Source organism: Cuculus canorus, chromosome 2 (assembly GCF_017976375.1).
Source record: "Cuculus canorus isolate bCucCan1 chromosome 2, bCucCan1.pri, whole genome shotgun sequence".
Taxonomy (NCBI): Eukaryota; Metazoa; Chordata; class Aves; order Cuculiformes; family Cuculidae; genus Cuculus; species Cuculus canorus.
The window spans coordinates 34262232-34284324 of record NC_071402.1 but is presented as its reverse complement, the minus strand read 5'-3'; the positions used below and the strand labels follow the sequence as shown (position 1 = coordinate 34284324).

The 22093-nt window shown below is 38.1% G+C and overlaps 1 protein-coding gene across 7 annotated transcripts in view; it reads right to left on the bottom strand.

Annotated features, from left to right (window-relative positions):
- STAU2 (staufen double-stranded RNA binding protein 2) overlaps window positions 1–22093 on the bottom strand; it is a 165101-nt gene that overhangs the window by 107853 nt on the left and 35155 nt on the right. For all 7 annotated transcript variants that reach the window (XM_054060482.1, XM_054060484.1, XM_054060481.1 and 4 more), the window contains 2 exons: window positions 8373–8532; window positions 4143–4250 (listed from right to left, as the gene is read on the bottom strand). In XM_054060482.1, coding sequence (XP_053916457.1) covers window positions 4143–4250; window positions 8373–8532 — 268 coding nt within the window. The remainder of the gene's footprint in view (window positions 1–4142; window positions 4251–8372; window positions 8533–22093) is intronic.

Genomic DNA, 22093 nt, shown 5'->3' with positions numbered 1-22093 from the left:
GAAGGCAGTGGTGCTTTCGAGGCACTGGCCCACGCTGAGCTATGGAAGCTGCACTGCTTGCACCAGAGCTAGGATGAGCCTAGTGCCAGGATCTCCCATCCTGAGGCACAGCTGGGCTTCATATCAGAACACCTTCACTGCAGAGTCTCCCACTCTGCTTTAAAGGTGTACCTTAATCCGTCCCTGTACATTGCTATCCAAGTATTACACCACGCTGTCTGTAAAACAAGGCTAAATTAACCTTACTAAGGTCCTTAATCTTTACGTGGTCCTGCTAATACCATTATATAGGTGTTTCTATTTACACACACTATAATGTATTAACAATATATACAAGAATGTCTATACTGACCAGATGAAAAAGGACAAAATAACTCGCTTAAGAAATTTAATTGCCGAGTTCCTAAAATATTAGTTTTATGTAAGTTTTCTCATACATATATAAATGCACACAGATATATACATGCATATGAAAAAGAATGTTAACGCAAAACCAGATTATATTTCCATATACATGAAAATTTACTTCTTAATATAAAACTAATGTATTCTGGTGTGGATTTCATCTTTTAAACTTTTAAGTATGTAACACAAGGTAAATAATTGCCTGGAAAACATTCAAAACTGTTTCTTTGTTAGTGTGTAAATGGAAAAATGTCTGTGTTGTCAATGGAATGAACCCCATAGGATTCAGATGGATGCGGATCAAGCTAAACCTTCAAATTTGGTAATTTAGCAAAAAAAAAAGTATTTATCTAACAACATTTTTGGTTAACTCCCAATTTTAGATCTTTTTACACTACATGATTTCAAACAGTTGCGCTGTAAGCCTAGGGACAGAAAACATTATAAAGTAATTCAGCCTTTGCTATCCAAGAACACTATATACGTTAGTACATTAAGCTATTTCCTCAGTTGAAAGATACGACCCATAGACCATATCATGGCTAATTTAAAGCTGAGAATTTGATTAAGGGTGACAGTTCAATACACTTTTTTTTTCCTCTTCCATTGATTTAAAGAATAACTCCAGCAAGAGAAAACACATGGGGCCAAAACACATCTAAGGTCAAGTTACATCAAGAGTGAACTTAGTTCAATTTAATGAATCATGCTGACAAATGAAAAACAGCAGTACAATTACAATGAAAGAGCAATATTGCTTCAATTATTAATGAGGGCCCAGGTAGAAAATTCAAAAGATTATGACAAGATTAAAAGGACAGCAAAAAAAAATAGAGGAAACAAAAAACAGATTAACAAAAACATGTCACCTATATCCACAATTATTTATAAGTTTTAAAATATTGACATATTCCCATGGGCTTGTATGGGCAGACGGACCAGATTTTCACAGTTTTTTTTTAAAAAAGAAAGTCTGGATGTATTATTAAAACTGGAGCGAGAAAGGATGACCATCTTGCAAAACCCAAATGAGAGCTACTCAGTAAGTCAGTCATCTAATCTGACAGCCTTAATCCCCAGAAGAACAGGAGCCAGATGGGTGTAAACCTTTCCACTGAGAACTTGCTCAGTCTTCCAGAGTCAGCAATTTGGTTTGTTCCTGGTACAAAATGCAAAATCTCTACCTCACTGTGGTAAGATTGGAACACAAGAAACTTCAGCTCTTTTTCCAAGCAGAATACTAGAAGGGGATGGTGGGACAGAAAATTTGCCTGTTCAGGCACTCTACCCTCTCAATTCTGATACTGAGGATAAGAAAAAGATATTGTAATTGCTATTCTAGAAAGAATACTCCAATCTGAAGAAAAATACTGAAAATAAAATTATAATCTGCAACACTCCAATGTGTTCTAAGGCCTGAAGCTGTTGACCTAAGTTCCATCCACTCCTTTCTGACAAGTCAGGAATTAAAAAACATGTATGTTGCAAGACAACCAAAAAAAAAGCAAGATTTTAGTCTACTGTCAAGGAGAGAATAAGCAGCAAAATGACCATTTTACAGCTATTTTAACAATTCTTACACATTCAGCTTTGCATCCCTCCTTAACAATTGTTCATTAAGAGTCCCACAAATGCCTTAAAGGAGGTCTATTTTCACTTAAAAGTTGATGTATAAATGTTAGCTAAGGATGCATCATCAGGAAGTAAGGAGTAAACTTTGTTCATTGTTAGAATTGAAGGCTTTTATTTTAGTTAATGATTTGATAGAGAGAAATTCATTAAAACTCATCCTAAAGTTCCAAAGTAATTAGAACTAGCCATATTATACAGAACAGGATAGACAGTTCTGCATGATCTCCCTATTTTCCACCCCTTGTGCAATTCTGTGTTTACATAGAACTTTACTTACACGTATCTTTATGACCACTACTTAGTTGCGTAACACCGCACCGTTGGAACACTGGCTAAAGATTTGTCAGATGAAGAAAAGGCAGATCATTTTATAGCTACCACACACACAAAAAGCTAGAGAAAACTTTGATGCCTGCCTGGAATAACACAAAATCATTTGTAAACAAAATCCTATTAGAAACATCAGATCCTGGGAATTACCAAAGTTGCTTAGTATTTTTGTTGAAATATAAGCCAGTACCAAGTTCAAGCAAAACTCTATTTAAGAATATCACCTATACTTAGATTTAAGCAAAGGAAATAACACAAATCCTGTTGGGAGAGCAAGAAATTGTCTTTTTTCAATGTTGTTAACATTGCTTGGCAAGTGACGCATTAAATTTTTCCTGTACTAAGTATCTCTGCCTTCATTTTCTTCTTACCCAATGTTCTCCCTTAAATAAGCTGAAACCCAGGAATGAAGTTAAGAAGACATTTGAAGTACTATCCCCCTTTTCCTTCCAATGTCTAAGCTATTCTGTGCCCGTACCCATACATCTCCTTGTATTTCAGTGTATTGATTTGTATGGAACTATTCCAAATCCTTTTAAATACTTACTGTAGAAAATTACGTGTGAAAACTGATACGTGAATTATGAGCTTCCTTTTTGAAACACAGGCATGTGTTCCCATTACACCTAATCATATATTAGATATGTTCTTTCCATGTAGTTGCAAATTGATAAAGCGACACTGTCAGGCTTTTTTACATTCTCTTAACTTTCTAATTAGTTCATAGTCCGTATATATTTGAAGCACATACATGTTTGTTATACTAAGAAATTCCTTAGACAAAAGTAGTTTTCTTTGTCCTCAGATTTCTAATAGCGTCCAAATAGCTCATTTGACACTGGGCAATTCATGGATATGGGCCAAACAGTAATGCCACTAAACTGCATACAGCACACTGTAGGACTTCCAAAGGAAAAAGCACCGGAGAAAGTAACTGTCAGCACTATAGGCACTACTCAAGTCCTCCATACATACAAAGTTTCAAAGTAAAACAAAAAGCAGAAAAATAAAACTCTGAAGAGTCACTTACATTAGCATTTTCTGCTTTAAAAAAAAAAAAAAATTAAAAACCAGCTTGAAAGTCTGATAGTTCCTACCACAATGTTAGCTTTTTAGAACCAGTTTGTGCAAGAACTTTCTCATCAGAAAAACTTCCTGTTACTGTCACTCATTCTCCTGTAGTTAGTTCATTGATAGCATTGGAGCTATTCCAAATATTCTTTATTACTTAAGGTAAACAAAGGTGGCAGAAGCAGGTTCATAGATAAAATCATATGAAATGAGAAAAAAAGTCATGAAGGCTTAAGCCAAGACAGATAAGGAGTCAAACAAGGAAGAAGATAAATGTCACTCACAAATTTCTGAAAACAGCACGTCAGATGCAAAATGTTTCAATGGGAAGTTTTGCAGTGTATGAACACCTACAGTTAAAGCAAAGCCTTTGGCTGACTGTTTTGAAGATTATTGCAAATCATATTGAGTGTGGCTACTGATTCTAATCCCACACCACCATACAGAAGACGCCTGAACCGTCTTTCTGCCATTCACTAGTTTGCAACCAAATATTTGGTCTCCAATACTTCTGAAAGAACATCTAATTTAATCGTAAAAACTCAGTGTCTTAGACTCTAACACAGTACTGATTTTTTTTACTTATAATTTGCATGAATTTAAATGTTGTATTGATAATGTATTAATAGTATTAATTGTGTTGAGTTTTAATGGCACTTTTTTAAATACTTTCTTAGTCAAATAGATAAATACATAATACATACCTCAAAGCTGACAGGTATATTGCGCTTCAAGGCAATTTCAAACACTACGCTGATCTCAGACTTGTTTGCGTCCTTATCTTCTTCTGATTCTTTTCCTGTTTCTCCATTCTGAAAATGCAAAATACATAACCATGTTATCATTTTTTAGAAGACAAAATATATAATATGCTTCTCCTCTGATTTCTCAAGGACATTTGTGTTCTTCGGTCATGCTATAAACCAGCACTTGTACATCCGTTTCAGCACTCCATTAGAAGCCACCTGCTGGCCCTGAAGCCATATATAATGCATTTATGCGTCATAATAAGGGAACACATACACACTAGTTCATAAATTAATGATAGATGGCGAGATAACTTCTATGGGTTTGTCTTATTAATAACATGGATAATAATCATCTGAATATCCACTTCTTGTGTCAAACATGAGGATCAAACAGATCCTTTGACCTCTTTCTCAGTCTCTCTGTGGGTACCCCTTCCAAGCAAGGAAGAAGTCTTTTGTACTTCTCAGAAAGTACAGAAGACTGTACTTCTCTCAGAAGAAATTCAGTGAATCACCCCCACACTCTGACTGGGTCAGCAGGTTACAGGTGTCCTCAGCAGGTCCAGCTGGTTAATGGCCCCTCCATTGACTTCCCTCTGGGAGTTATGACCAGAGTGAAAAGGTAGTGACAGGGAACAGCTTGCTCAACACAGAACATTATTTATTCATCCATAGGAGCATAACAAACAGAGAGGCTAAGACATAAAACAACAAAAGGCACCTGCAGACATTATCCTGCCTAAAAATCAGCTTTGCTGTGCACTTCAGATAAGTCTTATTTTTCTCAGCATAGGGATCAGCCAAACAGTTATCACCTTCTGCAACCGCTACCTCTTGGTGTTTGCCCCTCAGGCCACATCTTCCTTAGTTCTCAAAGGTTTCACTTTCAGCTACTTTCAAACTGCAAAGCTCTGAAAGTTTCAAACTGGGATCTCTCAACAAGCATGTAACCTTGGCCAAACTCCTAATCTTTTATTAGTGGAGGTAAACATCAAAGAAACTTGGGCTGAATTAGGTGGATTCCTGCAGAGCTCCCATCTTACATAACAAAGTCTGATCTAAATCTTCAGCCACAGGCATAGCTACAAAATGCATATAACAAAGTTACCAAATAACATTTTAAAAGCATTAGGTTTTTCACATTAACAATGAAATTAATTAATCTTTAATGTACCAATTGTTAACTCTTAATATATTAATTTTTAAGACAACGCAGGACCAAATGAACCCATCAGTCAGCTACAGTATGCAGGCTTGAAGCACTTTTTGTCTAATTAGGTGGTTGCAAAATTTTGAATCTGAAAAAGGCAATTTGCATGCCTGACATTGATCTGAAGCTAAATACAAGACAAACATTTATAACACCTGCTGAAAAACAAGGGTGCAGTGCAAAGCGGTAACAGGGCTAGTCAGAATGAAATTATGTAGGAAATTATCTAGTTCATTTCATAAAACTACATGTAAAGTACCACTGAAATCAAGAACATAAGCCTTTTTTGTAGGACAGGCAAAGCACTGATTGGGTTTACTGAGAAAGATCAACTGAACAGTGTTAAAAGGACAATATTTAAAAGTAAAAACATATTTTGGAGATACAAAGAGTATCAAAAAAAGAGTGGGGTACCCCTATTCTCACTAAGATAAGAAACCTTAGTGAGAGTCTTACTTAGCATTATATTCCATTAAGTTTGTGTTTTCTAAATGATGCTGATAATCTTAAAAGCTGACAAAAAAGGCCACGAGGAAGAATTACTGATTAGAAAAAACAACTCTGCACTGAGTAGCTATGGAAACAATCAATTCTGTAAAAAGATTCAATATTACTTTAGTATAATCTGTAAATCTATATGGAGAAGAGATTTTTTGTTATCTGTTACATTTAGCAAAGATAACTAAACAACAATTAGACAGAAAATGAGGCTAAGTGAATTCAGAAGAAATACCCTATGATTTATATTTGAAAAGGGGAATAATCAATCACTGGTATAATTCAGATTAAATAACACAAAATCCAATGGACTGTCACGAGGCCTTTAACTCAAAAAAAAAATTTAGGTTTCCTAGTTATATTCTACATTAATCACATACGTAGAGCCTACTGTAGAAATTACTGTTTAAAATTTCATTAAAATACCAATACATTGGTTCAGAAAATCCCCGATTGTCTCTTCTGCTTTTACAATTTAACTCTTTCCATGTTTTCCACCAAATTCAGCAAAGAACCTAATCATGAGTGGAGAATAGGGAGGATCATCGACTTTAAGGCTTACACCTTAGTACTGAACAATAAAGTTTCAAGCCTTAGTCGTACAACTTCCCTACGGAAGACAAAATATGTTCAGGAACGTTTCAGGTACTTTGGATTTTGATCCTGATTCCACAACTAACATTGTAAGGCCTTTCTTAGCCTCACATCTATGAGACAGCAGAGATGCTCTGGCAGATACACAATAGCTCTTTCATGAACACAGGTTCACATTCACCTGTAGTAACCCTACCCTGCTCGCTGATTCCTTCTTGTTTCTGCTCACCTTATGCTCTTCTACATGTTTGTACAATGAAGTATTAAGATGGCAACACTCCTCTTTAGTGGTTTAATACGGATAAAAGATTTTATCCTTAAGTTTTTTTTTAAAAAAAAGGAGAAAGAGAAAAATCTTATCTGGAAATGAAAGAATATATAGAAGGCTGCACTAAACACATATGGTCATGAAGGCCAAAAGGTAAACCCATGTATTTACTGTGCTATATTCCATGGATCTCACTCCAGAGAAATTGACTGAATTACTAATGGGAAGCAGGGCAAGATTATAGATAAGAATGTTAATTAAAGTTTTTATTACTTTTGCTAGGTAAATTACAGATGCACATGGGCTATGAAAACTCAGTATATAAACCAGGTAGCTATCAATGTTACCTATATATATTATTTATTTCGGCCTGCTATTTATCATCCTATGAACTTAGTGGTTCAATTTGCATTCTGTTTAACAGATATCTTGAATTATACTTTTGATAAAATATAATATTAAACATATAATTACCAAAAGAATATTCTGAGCTAAAAAAATGTTTCAATAATATGAGGTCCCACTCATGTTTGTGCTACAGATTCATTATCAACCAATACATTTGACTGAGAACCAAAGGAGAAGGAAGGGAATGAACATTGTGAAAGGAACAGGGATTCCACTCAAGACTTTATATATATTTTTTTTACTAGTTTTCCCGTTTAAAAAAAAATAAAAAACCAATATTAATTACACTAAATTATTTTGAAGATAATTTCCTGATCCAGAAAAATAATATAGCACAACAAAAAGGCAAGTCAAACTCTCTGAATCAAAAGGAGGATGTAGAGTCAGGGTGAGGCAGAAAGAACAAAGATTTTTTTTCTTAATACAGAAAATTCTTTCCATTCTTGAAAAGAAGCACACAAGACATGGAAGATACTATTAGTAATATTTTGTACCATGCACAGGAGTTCAACAGGCATCATCAGAAAGAATATACAAAATTAAAAGATTGTCTCCTCATGCATTTATTTTAGCTTGAGTGGGCAATTTGATTATATTTATCCTTTCAATTTGCAAAAATTATTCCTAGAATATTTTTTCTATGAAGTATTTTTTAAAATATAATGCAGAATTTTCATTTTTAAGTAGCAATGTATAACACTTACAAACATAGCAGTGATAAAGCTAGCTATTTGAAAAGGAACTAAGTGGCTGCAAGGCTAAAACCATCAGACAAGTGATCAGTAACTACCAGAGAACTCTGTCAGATTCTTAGGTGCATTGGGGACAAGTAATTTCAACTCTAAGGATCATTTCATGGCACAATGCATTTAAGGTTAATAATTCATTCTCCATTAAGCCACTGACACAATGCATATTTTCTCTACTTTTAATATAATCAGAAATATTTTATTTCATTTTGATTTTATGTTTACTTAATCACTGTTGACAATCCCATCTTTACACTGCCTACTTATTGTTGTTATTTAAGTATAGTTTCATGTTAGGTGTGCTGTTATACAGAAATAATACTAACGATTTGTTAGTATTTCTTCTCTTAAGGCTAATGTGAAAAAAATACCACTAAAAATTAAACATTAAAAAATTGGCAACTAAATTCTTTAATTTGGTATCTTTGGGACTAGGAACAGTTTTCTGAAACACAAACCTGAGGTAATTTTTCTGGAATAGGCTCATTCTGGAGAGCTTGAAGGGCCTTCATTGCAGCATTATGTCGAGCAGCTTGACGAGTCTTTCCTTCACCAAAAAACTCACTGTTGCCAACAGTTAACTGGACATAGAAAATTTTAGGCACTGGGCAGTGATATCTGGAAAGAAGTCACAAAAAGAAACCAACAATATAATTTACAATTTTTAACCATCAATTTTATGTAATATAGAGCAGTAGTTAGAGATAAAACATTATCTTTTCTCACAGGGTAAGACCCAAGACTAAAATACGTTGACTGCTCCTCAGCAACACCATCAGTACCTCTGGCAGCAGCTCTTATGTGCAAACCAGCTCTTCACAGACACGTGCAGGGCTCTGCAATGAGCTCTGCCATCCTTCTGTGCAACAGCCCACCTCTTCCATGGTTTGAGTTTTAAGAAGATTAACCCTTAAGAGAACGAAAGCTCCAGTGGAAGCCATGCCTGGGAGACAACTCCTGACCCACTGGAAGGTGGCATGGAGGAAGGAGAACTGCGAGGAGTAGCTCAGCTCTTGGGGACAGAAAGAAGTCAGACAATAGAGATTGAGGAGACCTGGACAAAAGCCTCTTTTTAAAGCTCAAGTACTGAAATTTTGTAGAGGAGAGGGAAGAGTTCCATTCCAAAAGCATAACAGAGGGCAGAGAGCAGCTCTTCTCCAATACAGCAGTAACCAAACATCTTCCAGGTACTGAAAGAACAGCAGCAATCACCATCATGTTGTTTTCCCTTTTTTCCTTTTTCTTCCTCCCTACAGAAAAAAATCTGAACATAATGGTAGTGTTTGTTTTTCTGAGCATGTCTGGAAGGCAGTGGAAGCAAGATAACACAAAAAATTTAATGTATTCCTATGAGCTGGCATAGCTATTATTCTTCAAAGAAAACAAATACGGTTTGGGAAGTCCAGTCACTGCACTGTGACAACTACAAACATACGAGATCGTCCACCTAAGCAATTCTACAGAAAAGCAGTATTCCAACACCCCCAACTCAGAAAACGCAATTCAGCAGAGATAATTAATTCTATTCACTGTTAAACTATAATCTAGGTAGGTGAGGGAATTTGCTTTATACTCTTTGCTCTGTGGTGTAGGCTGCCTGTGCTCCTTCCTCAAACAAAGGCTTTTCTAACACACTAGAGATTCAGTCCCTGGAAAAAATATATACCAGTCAGAAATGGTTTGTCATCTATGATAAATAACATAAATACAAGTTTTACAGCAATGTAAAAAAGCCCAGGATTCCAAAAGCCTGGCCAAAAGCTAAGTCCATTGCAACAAAACTAGAATCACTCGAAGCACAAAGCGTGCCCTCTCCATTTTCAACAGTGGACATGGATGGTAATTTTTTTTGTATGAAGACTTCCTGACTTTTCATTAATAGTTGTAACCAATTTGTTTCAACTATAAAACAGAATAATGAGTTTTCAGATAGCAGCACACTTCAAACCCAAACAAGCATGAATAAGCATTCTAGTCTCAGTGTCCCTGATCTTTGTGTCTAATTCTAAAAATACATTTATATGGAAAGAACAAAAACATAACACTGGCCTCAACAAGCCTCCAGCTACAAGGCCTTGGATGGGTGAGCAAAATTGCCTTTATGATATGCAAATGCCAGTATCTCCTTTCCTGTTCACAGTTTAACATTGTTATAGGGAATTATTAAGGCTTGCAAATACATTTACTTATATCAATTTTAATAAAATTATAGAATAACACAGGTTGGAAAGGCTCCTGGAATTTGTCTGTTCCAAAAGAACACCCAAAGCAGGGTCAAGCTCTGAAGTTACACTATCTTGTTTAGTAATTGTTCAGGGAATTGTGGATACCTCCAGGGATGAAGATTCCACAACTCCTACCACACTGCTATTTCTTAGGAAAGCAGCTGTCAAACCAAAGAAACAGATAGTCCAAGAACATCACTTCCCATACCACCGTGATTCCGCTGTGTCCTTCTTTGCTTCTGACATACAGCATTCACTTTCTGCCTCCTTCAACTTCCAAAAGACACAAATACAACACCAAGACACTAACAGTGCAACAAAATACACAGTAAAAACGCACAGAGGCTTCAGACTGAGATTTACCTCAAAAAGAATGGTAGATTTTCAAGTGAAAGGCAGAATTTCACCCTTTCTCTTGACTTAATGAGTTTACACAAAATGCTTCCTGTTCCAACATTTTCCCTTGATTTTGTGGTCTGTACAGAGACCAGTGCTGTTCAATATCTTTACCAATGATATTGACAGCAAGATTGAGTGCACCCTCAGCAAGCTTGCAGATGACACCAAGCTGAGTGGTGTAGTTGCCACACCAGAAGGATGGGGTGTCATCCAGAGGGACCTGGACAGGCTGCAGAAGTGGGCCTCTGAGAACACCATGAGGTTCAACAAGGCCAAGCGTAAGGTCCTGCACCTGGGTCAGGGCAATCTCCGTTTTCAGTACACGATGGGGGATGATGTGCTTGAGAGCAGCCCTGCAGAGAAGGACTTGGGGGTGCTGGTCGATGAGAAGCTCAACATGAGCCGGCAATGTACGCTTACAGCCCAGAAGGCCAACTGGACACTGGGCTACATCAAAAGAAGCGTGGCCAACAAGTTGCAGGAAGTGATTCTGCCCCTCTACTCCTCTCTTGTGAGACCTCATCTGGAATACTGTGTCCAGTTCTGGAATCCTTAACGTAAGAAGGATATGGAGCTATTGGAAAGGGTCCAGAGGAGGGCTACAAAGATGATCGGAGAGCTGGAACACCTTCCATACGAGGACAGGCTGAGAGAGTTTGGCCTGTTCAGCCTGGAGGAGAGAAGGCTCAGAGAAGATCTTATAGAGACCTTCCAGTACCCGAAGGGGGCCTACAGGAAAGCTGGAGAGGGGCTATTCGTAAAGGCTTGTGGGGATAGAACAAGGGGGAACAGGTATAAACTGGAAAGGGGTAGATATAGACTGGACATCAGGAAGAATTTCTTCACCATGCCAGTGGCGAGACACTGGCACAGGTTGCCCAGGGAAGTTATGGATGCCCCATCCCTGGAGGTGTTCAAGGCCAGGCTGGATGGGGCCTTGGGCAGCCTGATCTAGTGGGATGTCCCTGCCCATAGCAGGGGGGTTGGAACTAGATGATCTTTAAGGCCCCTTCCAACCCAAACTATACTATGATACTATGATCAGTTTTATTTGGTTTGCAATATTCATTTAGGGAATATGCAGGCAATCAACGTAAACAAACACTTGAAAGAATTTAAATCCAAGAATCAGGAACAAGCCTTTGATATCAAGTGAAAAATACTACACTTAATTATTTTTGTCTTGATTTTAAGTAAAAACTTCATCAATATAGTCACTATCAATTCCACATCTTCTACAGCTACCTTAGAGCTGTCTGTCCCTGGCTCTTCTACACTGCCAATGTGATTCCTCTGAAAGTCTTTCCTCACTTTACCACAGAAACACAGAACAGCTGAGGTGGAAAGTGTCCTCTGGAGATCCCCTAGTCCAAAGCCCCTGCTCAAAGCAGTCAGAGCAGACTATTCAGGGACATTTCCCATCAGGTTTTGAGTATCTCCAAGGGTGGTTGATTCAAAAACTTGTCCAGCAATCTGCTCTGGTGTCTGACTGTCCTCACAGTAAAAAAGTCTTTCATTTTCTTATGATTAAATGGAAATTCTTTTATTTTAATTTATGCCACTTTTTCACTCTATACTACTAATAAGAGCCTGGGTCCACCTCATTTACTTATCCCCTTCCCGTATTTTATATACATTGATAAAATCCCCTTGAGCCTCCTCTTCTCCTGACTAACCAGTCCCATCTCTCTCCTTAGATGAGAGATGTTCCAGTCCCTTAACAAGCCTAGTGGCCCTCACGAAATCTGTGCTGGCATGTCCATGTCCATTGCACTGGGGAGCCCAAAACTGGACACAGCATTCCAGATGCAGCCCATCACCAGGGCTGAGCAGAGGGGACGGATAACTTCCCTCAATCTGTTTACAATACTGCCCAGAATGCTGTTCACTGCCTTCGTTGCCAAGACACATTACTCGCTCATATGTAACTTGGTGTCCAGCAGGACCCTTACAAAAAGCTGCTTTCCAGCCAGTTGGCCTCCATTGCGTAATGATGTATGAGGTTATTCACGCTCTGGTGCAGGAATTTGCAGGGATCTGCATTTCCCTTTGTGGAACTTCACGAAGTTACCATCTGCCCGCTTCTCCTGCTTGCCAAGGTCCCTCTGGATGGCACAGGGACCCTCTGGTGCATCAGCCACTCCTCTCAGATTTGTATCATCTGCAAACTTCCTGAGGCCACACTCTGCCACATCCCCTAGATCATTAATGAAGATATTAAATAATACTGGCCCTAGTATTGAGCACTGGTGTACAACACTAGTGACTGGCCTCCAGCTACGCTTTGTGCCACTGATCACAACCCTTTGAGCCTGGTAGTTCAGCCGGTTTTCAAACTGCCTCACTGTCCATTTATCTTAGCCAGGCTCCACGTTTGTCCATGACAACGTTGTAAGAGACAGCATCAGAAGCCTTGATAAAGTCACGATAAACATCATCTGCTCCTCTCATTCACTGAGCTAGTAAGCCAACTGTACAAGTCTATCAGATGGGTCAGGCACAATATGACCTTCTTAAATCCATGCCGATACTTACAGTCACCTGTCATTCTTAATACGCTCAGAAATGGTTTTCAAGATTATTTACCCTATGATTTTCACAGGGATTGAAGTGAGGTTGACCGACATTATTTTCCCAGCTTATCCTTCTTGCTTTTCATGAAAGTAAGAGTGAAATTTGCTTTCTTCCAATTCTCAGAAACCTCATCAATCACAGCAATCACAGAATTATAGAATGGTTTGTGTTGGAAAGGACTTTAAATATTATCTAGTTATAACCTCCCCTCCACTAGATGAGGTTGCTCAAAGCCCACTCCAACCTGGCCTTGAACACTTCCAGGAATGCAGCATCCACAATTTCTCTGGACAACCTGTTCTAGTGCCAAATCACCCTCATAGTGAAGGATTTCTTTCTTATAGCTAATATAAATCAACCCTCTTTCAGTTTAAAGCCATTATCCCTTATCCTACCACTACCTGCCTTTGTAAAAAAGTCCCTCTCCAGCTTTCTTGAAGGCCCCCCTTTAAGATACTCATCATCCAAAGATAATGAAGAGTTGCATCACTACATCATTCAGCTCACTGAGTACTTTTGGGTGCATCCCATCACGCCTCATAGACCTGTCCTGTCTGTTTAAATGTTCCCCAATCTGATCCTTCTCCATCGAGAGTAAACTTTACCTGCACCAGACTTTCCCAGTGATCTCAGTGATCTGCAGTTCCTGAAGGCCACTCATACCAGTAAAGACTGAGACGAAAGTATTTTGAGCTCTTCCATCTTTTCAAAGTCCTTTGTCATCAGGTCTCCTGCCCCACTCAACAGTGGGTCTCCTAGTCTTTCTTTTGCTGGTGTAGAAGTCTATCTTGTCGCCCCTCACATCCCTCTCCAGATTCAACTCCAGATGGACTTCAGTTTTCCTAACCCATACCTGCAAACGTGTACAGTGTCTCTATATTTATTGTGTGTCATAAACCTTGTTTCAGTTTAGTCAGAAGTTCTTTGTTCATCCATGGAGGCTTCCTGCTGCCTTTGCTTAACTACCTGCATGTTGGGATGTACAGTTAAACTGTTCTTGAGCCTGGAGAATGTGCACCATGACAATTTGCGAACTTGAACCTTTACACAGTGAAGCTTTCCTCAACAACTTCTCTCTTCATGATCGTATCCCGTGGAATTCTTCCAAGCAGGTACCCAAGTCCCCTTTGTGACCTGTGATATTTGTCATCTTCTTTCCTCTCAAGACCCTGTCACCATCTCATGGTCACCACACTGATCCCAACTTTAACATTCTTGACCAGTTCTTTATTCGAAAGCTCTGGAAGGAGTGCCCCTCCTCACAGATTCCTCAATTGCCTATCATAGAAAATTGTCATTTATGCACTCCAAAAACCTCCTGGATTGCTTGTGCCCTGCTGTAATGCCCCTTTAATGCATACTGAGGTGGCTCAAGTCCCTTATGAGGACCAGAGCCTGTGGCCATGAACCTTCTTCCAGTTACCTGGAAAAGATCTCATCTACTTCTTAATGATTCAGTCTATAGGAGACACTCACCACATCAACTGCAATGGTCTGCCCTCCAGTCCCTTGAACTATGAACTATGTCAGCTGTCTCATCGCTCATCCCCAGACAAAGCTCCATGCATTCTCACTGCTCTCTCACAAAAAGGACAACACTCTGTCTTTGCCATCCTGGCCTGTCCTTCCTGAAGGTCTTGTATCCATCGATTGCAGCAATCCGTGTCTGTGAGCTATACCACCGTGCCCCTGTGACTCCAGTGAGGTTGTAGCCCTGCAGCAGCTGCACACAGACCTCTCATTCCTCCTGTTTGTTCTCCATCCTAAGTGCATTAGTGTACCGGCACTTCAGACAGGAACCCAAGTGTACCAATTTCCCAGAAAAAATATAAGGACTTACCCCCATCATGCTGTCCAGTAGCATTTTCCTTACTTATGTGCATACAATTGGGGTGGGACCCCTTCAGCCCTGTTTTGCCAGTTTTAAGGTCTCTCCTTTCAACATCACCCTTAAGTCTTTGTTTACTAAATTGGTCCATCACTTTCTTACTTGCTTATATGTCAACTCCACTCTCCATAATTTTAAAGCTCTCTCTTGACGAGACTGGCCAAACTGGAAAAAGCTGGAAGAAAAGCTCAATGTAGCTTTTGATCAGCAGTAGCTGACAGAGCTTGTTGACAGCCGCTAGAGCTTGCTTGAAGATGCATCCCCTGTAGCCATCCTTTCCCAGCAGCAACAGGCACCTTCAAGTTCCTCAGAGTCCTCAGAAATCCCACCATTCCAGATGCTGATCTCAGAAGATCTAGAACTAGAGCCTGGAAACCACAGCAGCCCTTGGCTGCCTCTGTTAGCTGCAGCTTAGCACAGGATAAGCTCTGTCATGCGAAAGCAGCAGGCACCTTGATGGCACATCACACCTCGTTATTTCACAATCCTCTTAAAAAGAAAAAAGAAATGTGGTAGTGCTGTTAGCAACTACCTAGATTTAGGGAAAATATAACATCCATTAGAAGTCCCTCTTTCTTGCTGAGTTACTAAACTTACCTTTCTCTCCATGACATGTAAAGAGGGAAAGCACATGAATCTTAATCCACTTCATAAACTCAGGTCCTACAACAAGCCTTCTCTTTTTCCCCTCCCAATTCCCCACCTTTTCTTTTAAAGAGTATTTAGGGAGCTATTTATGTGATAATATGGAAAAAAAGATATACAGCCTGTGGCTCTAGAGCCTCATGCAGCTCTTTGGCACTGGCAGAATGATTAGGCTTTTACATGGTTTTGATTAAACTTTCTTGCTCTGCTTGGCCTCAAGCAGAGTTAACAGTGCACTGATAGCATGAACATTGCAAAAGAGCACCTGAAATCCTCAGAAAACGGACTAAATCTGTGATGATATTGGCTTCTCTGCAACATGGAGCATGTCAAATAGAAAGAAAACATTCTCCTCTTTTCAACAGTGAGGGTAGAGACTGTATTTACAAAAGCCTTAAAATTAATCATAATATTACAGTCCAAAAAGTAGAGTGTAACGATTAAACTGAGTTTTAAAATGGGATGATTCTTCAGCCTGAAGATTCACACTCATGTAAGGAGCAACCCTAGGCAAAGTTAAGATACTTGCCATTGATCATTAACAAAACTTCCCAATATATTACATTTGAGTTACTGAAAAGGACTGAAAACCTTAACCAACTTGGGAACATTTATGTAAAATTAGCTGATTATTATACCATAACATAGCAGCACAATAGTTTCCATCTCCAGAACACCTAAACACCAGCCAGCCCTACACTCCTTAGCCCTCTGTCACTCTTTCAGCCACAGAACTGAGATAGTTAGGATTTTCAACAGCAACGCTTTGCATACAGACTCACTAGGTTTGTGGAAGTTTTAAAACTACCTAGATTTAAAGAACATGGTCCTTCCTGCGTTCTACACACTGGCTGCAAAGGCTGGGATTTTCCTTTGGAGAAAATTCTTATGTAAAAAAGATGCCTAGCCAATACCAGCGTACTCCTAAGAACACAGCCAATGACAGAAGATTATAAGACTGGAACACAATAAAAGGACATGTGAAATGATACATTCAATTGCAAGAAGAAAATGTGATAATGTGATAAAGGATAGTACTTTAACAGGTTATATGTGATGTGTTGTTAAAACAGTTCTCATCTGGCTCTTCTGTGCAGTTGAGATTCTTAACATCCCTCACATAACAGATCTGGAAAGCAGGTTCTCTTTGTTCCTTCTAACTTTCATAGCATCAGAAATCTACTTATTAGCTAAAGCAATTGGTATCATTAGAATAGTCAACCTGAAAAAGGATATTTGCTCTATGGCTGTGAACTTGAATGCCAAGTTTTAGCAATGAGCAAATATTTACAACTAGTTATAAACCCCTAAAAATAGAGGTTCATAACACAAATGCTGACAGACCTTAACTAAGTTGGTGTGAGCGGGCGCCACTATAATTAAATAAATCGCCAAGGTCTGTTGACAATTAGAAAACTCATTTTGGTTTGCCACAGAGACAAACAAAAATTCTGTTCATTATAATTTTACTGGAATATGATGTCATAACATGTAAGCATGCTGAAACAATCTGCTGCTTTTCTAGCCAAAATATTAATTGCATACTAAGGAGCCCTTGGGGCCTCTTCCTTTTTGGCCATCAAATCCACACACACAAAGACAAATAAAGTATTAGTACATACGTTATGTGTTCAAACTGCATTTCCTGCATTTCTCTGGATTCCTCAATGGCATAAATGTTTCTGATAAATATTGTTAATTTATTATTAGAAGTGGAGGGGGGAAAAAAGTGCAAGCTGCAGCTCAAGGAAACTAGGAAGTTTGTTTAGATTTAGCTTTCTTTTCACTGTTAAAGACTCCAGTGAGTTTTTGTGTAAATTCTAATGGCCAATGTATTCTTCACCTATGTAAAATAGAACAAAAACCCAAATTATTTCCCCACTACACAAGTGTCACAGGAAGAATTAGCCTATTCCCATACTGCAAAGTGAAGAAGAACAGGGACCATTTTGGCCAAGACGAGGGCTACAAAAATATGAGATACAATATGGTACAGGAAAGTCAGCTCTCAGATGCCAGCTCCATTCTGTGTGTGTTTTCCCTCTGGTTCCGTCTCCCTATCAGCTCAATCAAGCTGGCAGCGTTGTTGACACCGCTTAACCAAGAAAATGCTGTGAGCTTTGCAAGGGAAGGGATAGAGAGCCACAGATTGTGCAGGGGATCAGGAAACAGCATTTGCTGCAAACAACTTTTTCTCTGTAACATTTGAAATTTCTCTAGGGGAGCAAGTTGTTTAGTGCAGCTGTTCCCTGGCCATGCCCTATTATTCTAAGCAGTCCATTAGCCACGTGCATTTCTTACAGATGTGAGTTCTGTGTTTTGAAGAAGGAAATATCCAGTATAGTCACTTTTGTCTTCATACAGTCCACCTTCTGGTTCTTTCAGCAGGTCCACAAAACCACTTGGGAACAAAGAGGCTCTCTTTTCCAAATACTCCTATTGAGAACTATAGTCCATTATCCCTGAATCAGTCTGTTCTCTCCTAGATTACCTCCACATCCTCCAAAAACATTCTTAATGTAAAGCAAGCGAAATGAGGCCCTGTGTATCACTTTTAGCCAAACGTATCCCTTACTAGGTGGAAAGACAATTTTCTGAAATTTCTATTCAGATGATCTATTTTTATTGGCTATTGCTGTTTACTGTTCTCCTAACACTGACCGCCCCGCAGCTACATAGGCAAGACTTAGGGGGAAGAAAGTATACTTGTCCCAGATTATTCTTCATTCAAATTATGGTTTTAAACTATAATCCAAATCTTTATAACTTTACTATTGATTTAATTAATTCTAGATGATTCAATATTTTTCTCGATATAATATTTGCTATGATCAGTTTATGAAATCTATTTTAACCTAGTTGTAGAAACCCCTTAAGCAACAGAATGTTTAATGGACTATGTAAGAATTGTAAAGAATAATCATCTGGTGGAAACATATTAACAGAAAGAGACTCAAAAGCAACTGTTATTTTTTTAAAAAAATAATGAGAAAACATAACAAAGATGTTTCCCATTTTAAGACATAGAAATCTCAAACCTTCTCCATTTCAAATGTAAGAATACAAGCAAATCCTGCATTGAAGAGTCAAGATCCATGAGTTGCAGGTAACTGTACAATGTAGTCCTCTTTATCTGTTCAGGTCCCTCTGCCAGAAGGATGATCTAGAAGCTGAGTTAACACTCAGGAATCTCCTAATGTTCAGCTTGGCTATACTTCTACATTTTGTTTCATTTCAACACTATCCTTTAACTTACATAGTTCATTTAATTATTTTATTATGTTCACCCTCCAAGGCGAGCTTTCCCATGTCTTCTCAGCCTTTGTTTTGCACAGGAACAAGTCAAGGTATTACGGAAGCTGGTCTTTATAAACCACTACCCACTATGCTGATGTTTCACACCCTTTCCCTACGGTCTCTCCTGTTCTTAAATGTAAGAGTCAGAAACGATAACCAATACAGCACATGAAAGGCTAACAACCTTCTGTATAAGAGCAATATTTATGTACCTTTACTAAAAATATCTTGCTCAACACATCTTAATCACATTTGCTGCTCTTCTGGTTCAATCACATCAGCTGTTCTTAGTTTATCTCACAAATAATTAATAATATTAGATAACACTCCTATTCTGTGATTTCCAACTAAATAATCCCCAGGCAACAGATTTAGTACTACTAGTGCCTATGGTCTTAACCTTACATCTAATACTGGAAAATCTAGTCTTGTCCCATTTCCAGTGGATCAGTCCTCACAATCATCCAGCTCCTCCTGCATATCTTGATCTTCCTGTGTGGCAATGATGCCTTCTACATCCCATGAATATTTTCCTATTCTTTCTGCAAACACCTTTAACAAAAATTAGACAGGTTGATTCTAAAATAGGAAGAACTGCACTTAATAATCTTCCTCCAAGCCTGACTTTAAATACTGCTGATTTTTTTTCTTCTCCTTTCCCACCTTAAGTATACAATAACTTCACGCTCATTTTTATCATTTTTTTCTTCCATGCCTTTATTTATACTTTCTTTCAAACTTAATGCTGAGTCTGTGAATATTTCATGAAGTTAATGATGATGATTCTCTTTTCTTTCTTTCTATTTTTTTTTTTTTTCTTCTTTTCCTCGGCTAGAGACTGCAGCTCTTTCGAGCAGTATGACTAACTTAATCAAAAAACTGACTCATGTTTTCACGATCGCAGTATCGAAACATTCCTGAGTAAAAAAACAAAAGGGAGGGGGAATCAGTTTAATATAACATTATCTAATGTGGAATCTTCCCAGGAGAATTTGTGAAGACAAGACAATAATATTGCCACATCACTGTACCTCTGAATTCCAAGTTGCTCAATATAGACATTTGACTGAAATAAACAGTTACTCTCTGCACGTACCACTACTTTGTTCGCCATTTGCAGCAAACATGTACATTGACAATGAAAAAACAGTTGCTCATTAAAAGTAATTAGAAGAAGCCAATAGAAAGCTACACACATCGTAATTTAAAAAGTTTAACTAAAAAGTTAAATAAGTCATGGATTAAGCTAAGAAGTACACAGCAAGCATATCGAGCCAGCTATGTCACACTAGTTACAGGGAGATGCTTCTGCCCACAGTAAGTTTGGATCTCTGCTTCTACTTCTATTACTTTCTCTCCTTCAGTCTAAAGCCTAAATGCCTAGAAGAAACACTTTTCAGCATGCCAGGAGAGCCTCAAAAGCCAGCCTGAATGTCTTTTTTTTAAGCAAAGAAAAATGAGTACAGGAGATATGAGAGGAAAAAAAAAAGAAGAAAAAGGCTAAGGAGATACAGGAGGAAAAATCCAGGGGAAAAAGGATTGTGAGATGAATATTCCAAAGTACTGTACATTGGAGACCTGGGTTGAAAAAAAACAAGTGAAAAACAACTATCATTATCAAGAAGAGAGCACAGAACAAAATGTTATGTGCCTCTGAAGTATTTCTATGTATCAAACAAATAACTAAGTCATGAAAATGGCCAATACAACTTCAACTTATTCTTGACTGCAAAAATAGCATAAATAATATAAGAACATAACAATAATACTGCCTCCAGAGTTCAAGACACTGAAAAATGTCAAGTAGACAATGCTGAAATGGAGATGGGGGCTGTGGGAGTGGAAAAGATAAACACAAGGAAAAAGCAAATGTTCTTTTCCATGACATAAAAACAAGTACAATAAGAATAAAAGGGAAAACATAATGAAGCTGTGATGTACACTGTATACTTAGAGGTTAAAGCAGACATCCAGAAGACAAACATCTCAAACTCTTATCTACTTCAGCTCATAAAATTTCCCATGAACTGTATTACTCACTAATCTTTACAAGCACGCAGAATGGTTACTGAGAATGCTGTCCAAATACCCATTACAGTAAAAGAACATAAACAATGTTGCATATCTGACTACAATATCACTTTCTTTCTACATAAGAAACTCATGTCAAAAAAAATCATGTCACTTGTCAGCCTACAGACTAAGCAAACGAGGAAATGAAGTACTTCGTTCATTTAATTTTATCATATATTTATACTGGTAATATTATGCCAATAAAAACGTTACTAACAGAATTATCTCAGGCCTAGGACTCCAAAGGAACTAATTAGCGCAGAAGTCCACAGAGGAATAAGGTCCAAGAAAACTCAGAGTGATTCTCACCATCCAAATTAATTTGAATTGAAAAAACTATAGTGTATGTTGGGCTACAGTATGTTCCCACTTGGAGGAATGTAAACACAGAAACATTAAATAGTATTATCCTGTGTAAAAAAAAATTAGACTGTCTTTTTAAACTTGGCAATTAAACGGCTGAAAGTAAGAGCAAACTGAAAAAAACCACACTTAATTCTGGCTTAACAAGTCTCCTCTCAGCAGCTGAGTGCCGTTCACTGTGGATGCACACCCTCCTACACCACTAGTTATCCTCTCTGCATCCTCTGAAAATGTACTATCATGGCCACCTACAGATTCTGTCAGAAATCTACCCCATCTATACCATCAAACTTGCAAAGAAATGGGATGTGAGATAGAGAGAGACTGTTCAATTGAAAAGTCAAGTCAGTTTGTGGATGGCCTTATGAAGGAAGCTTTATCTAAACCTGGGAGGGGAAAGGAAGGGGACTGTAAACCAATCATAGCAAAGTTTGGAAGGGGCAAAAAGGTCAGAAAGAAAAAAGATGAGTAGTAAAATCTTTCAGTGCTTTGATTCCTTTCTACATAAAAGCATAAACTTACTGGAATTCCTAAGGAAGCTTATTCATCAATAGCAGGCATAATACCTCAATTTCCAAATTTAATGGTGTAATGGGCAACATCATTGACTGATAAATATATAAATTCATTGCTAATAAAAAAGAATAAGTGATACAATGAGGGTGCAGTAGTAGTCTTCACCAATCACAGTAACTTGCCTCAGATGGTCCACTGA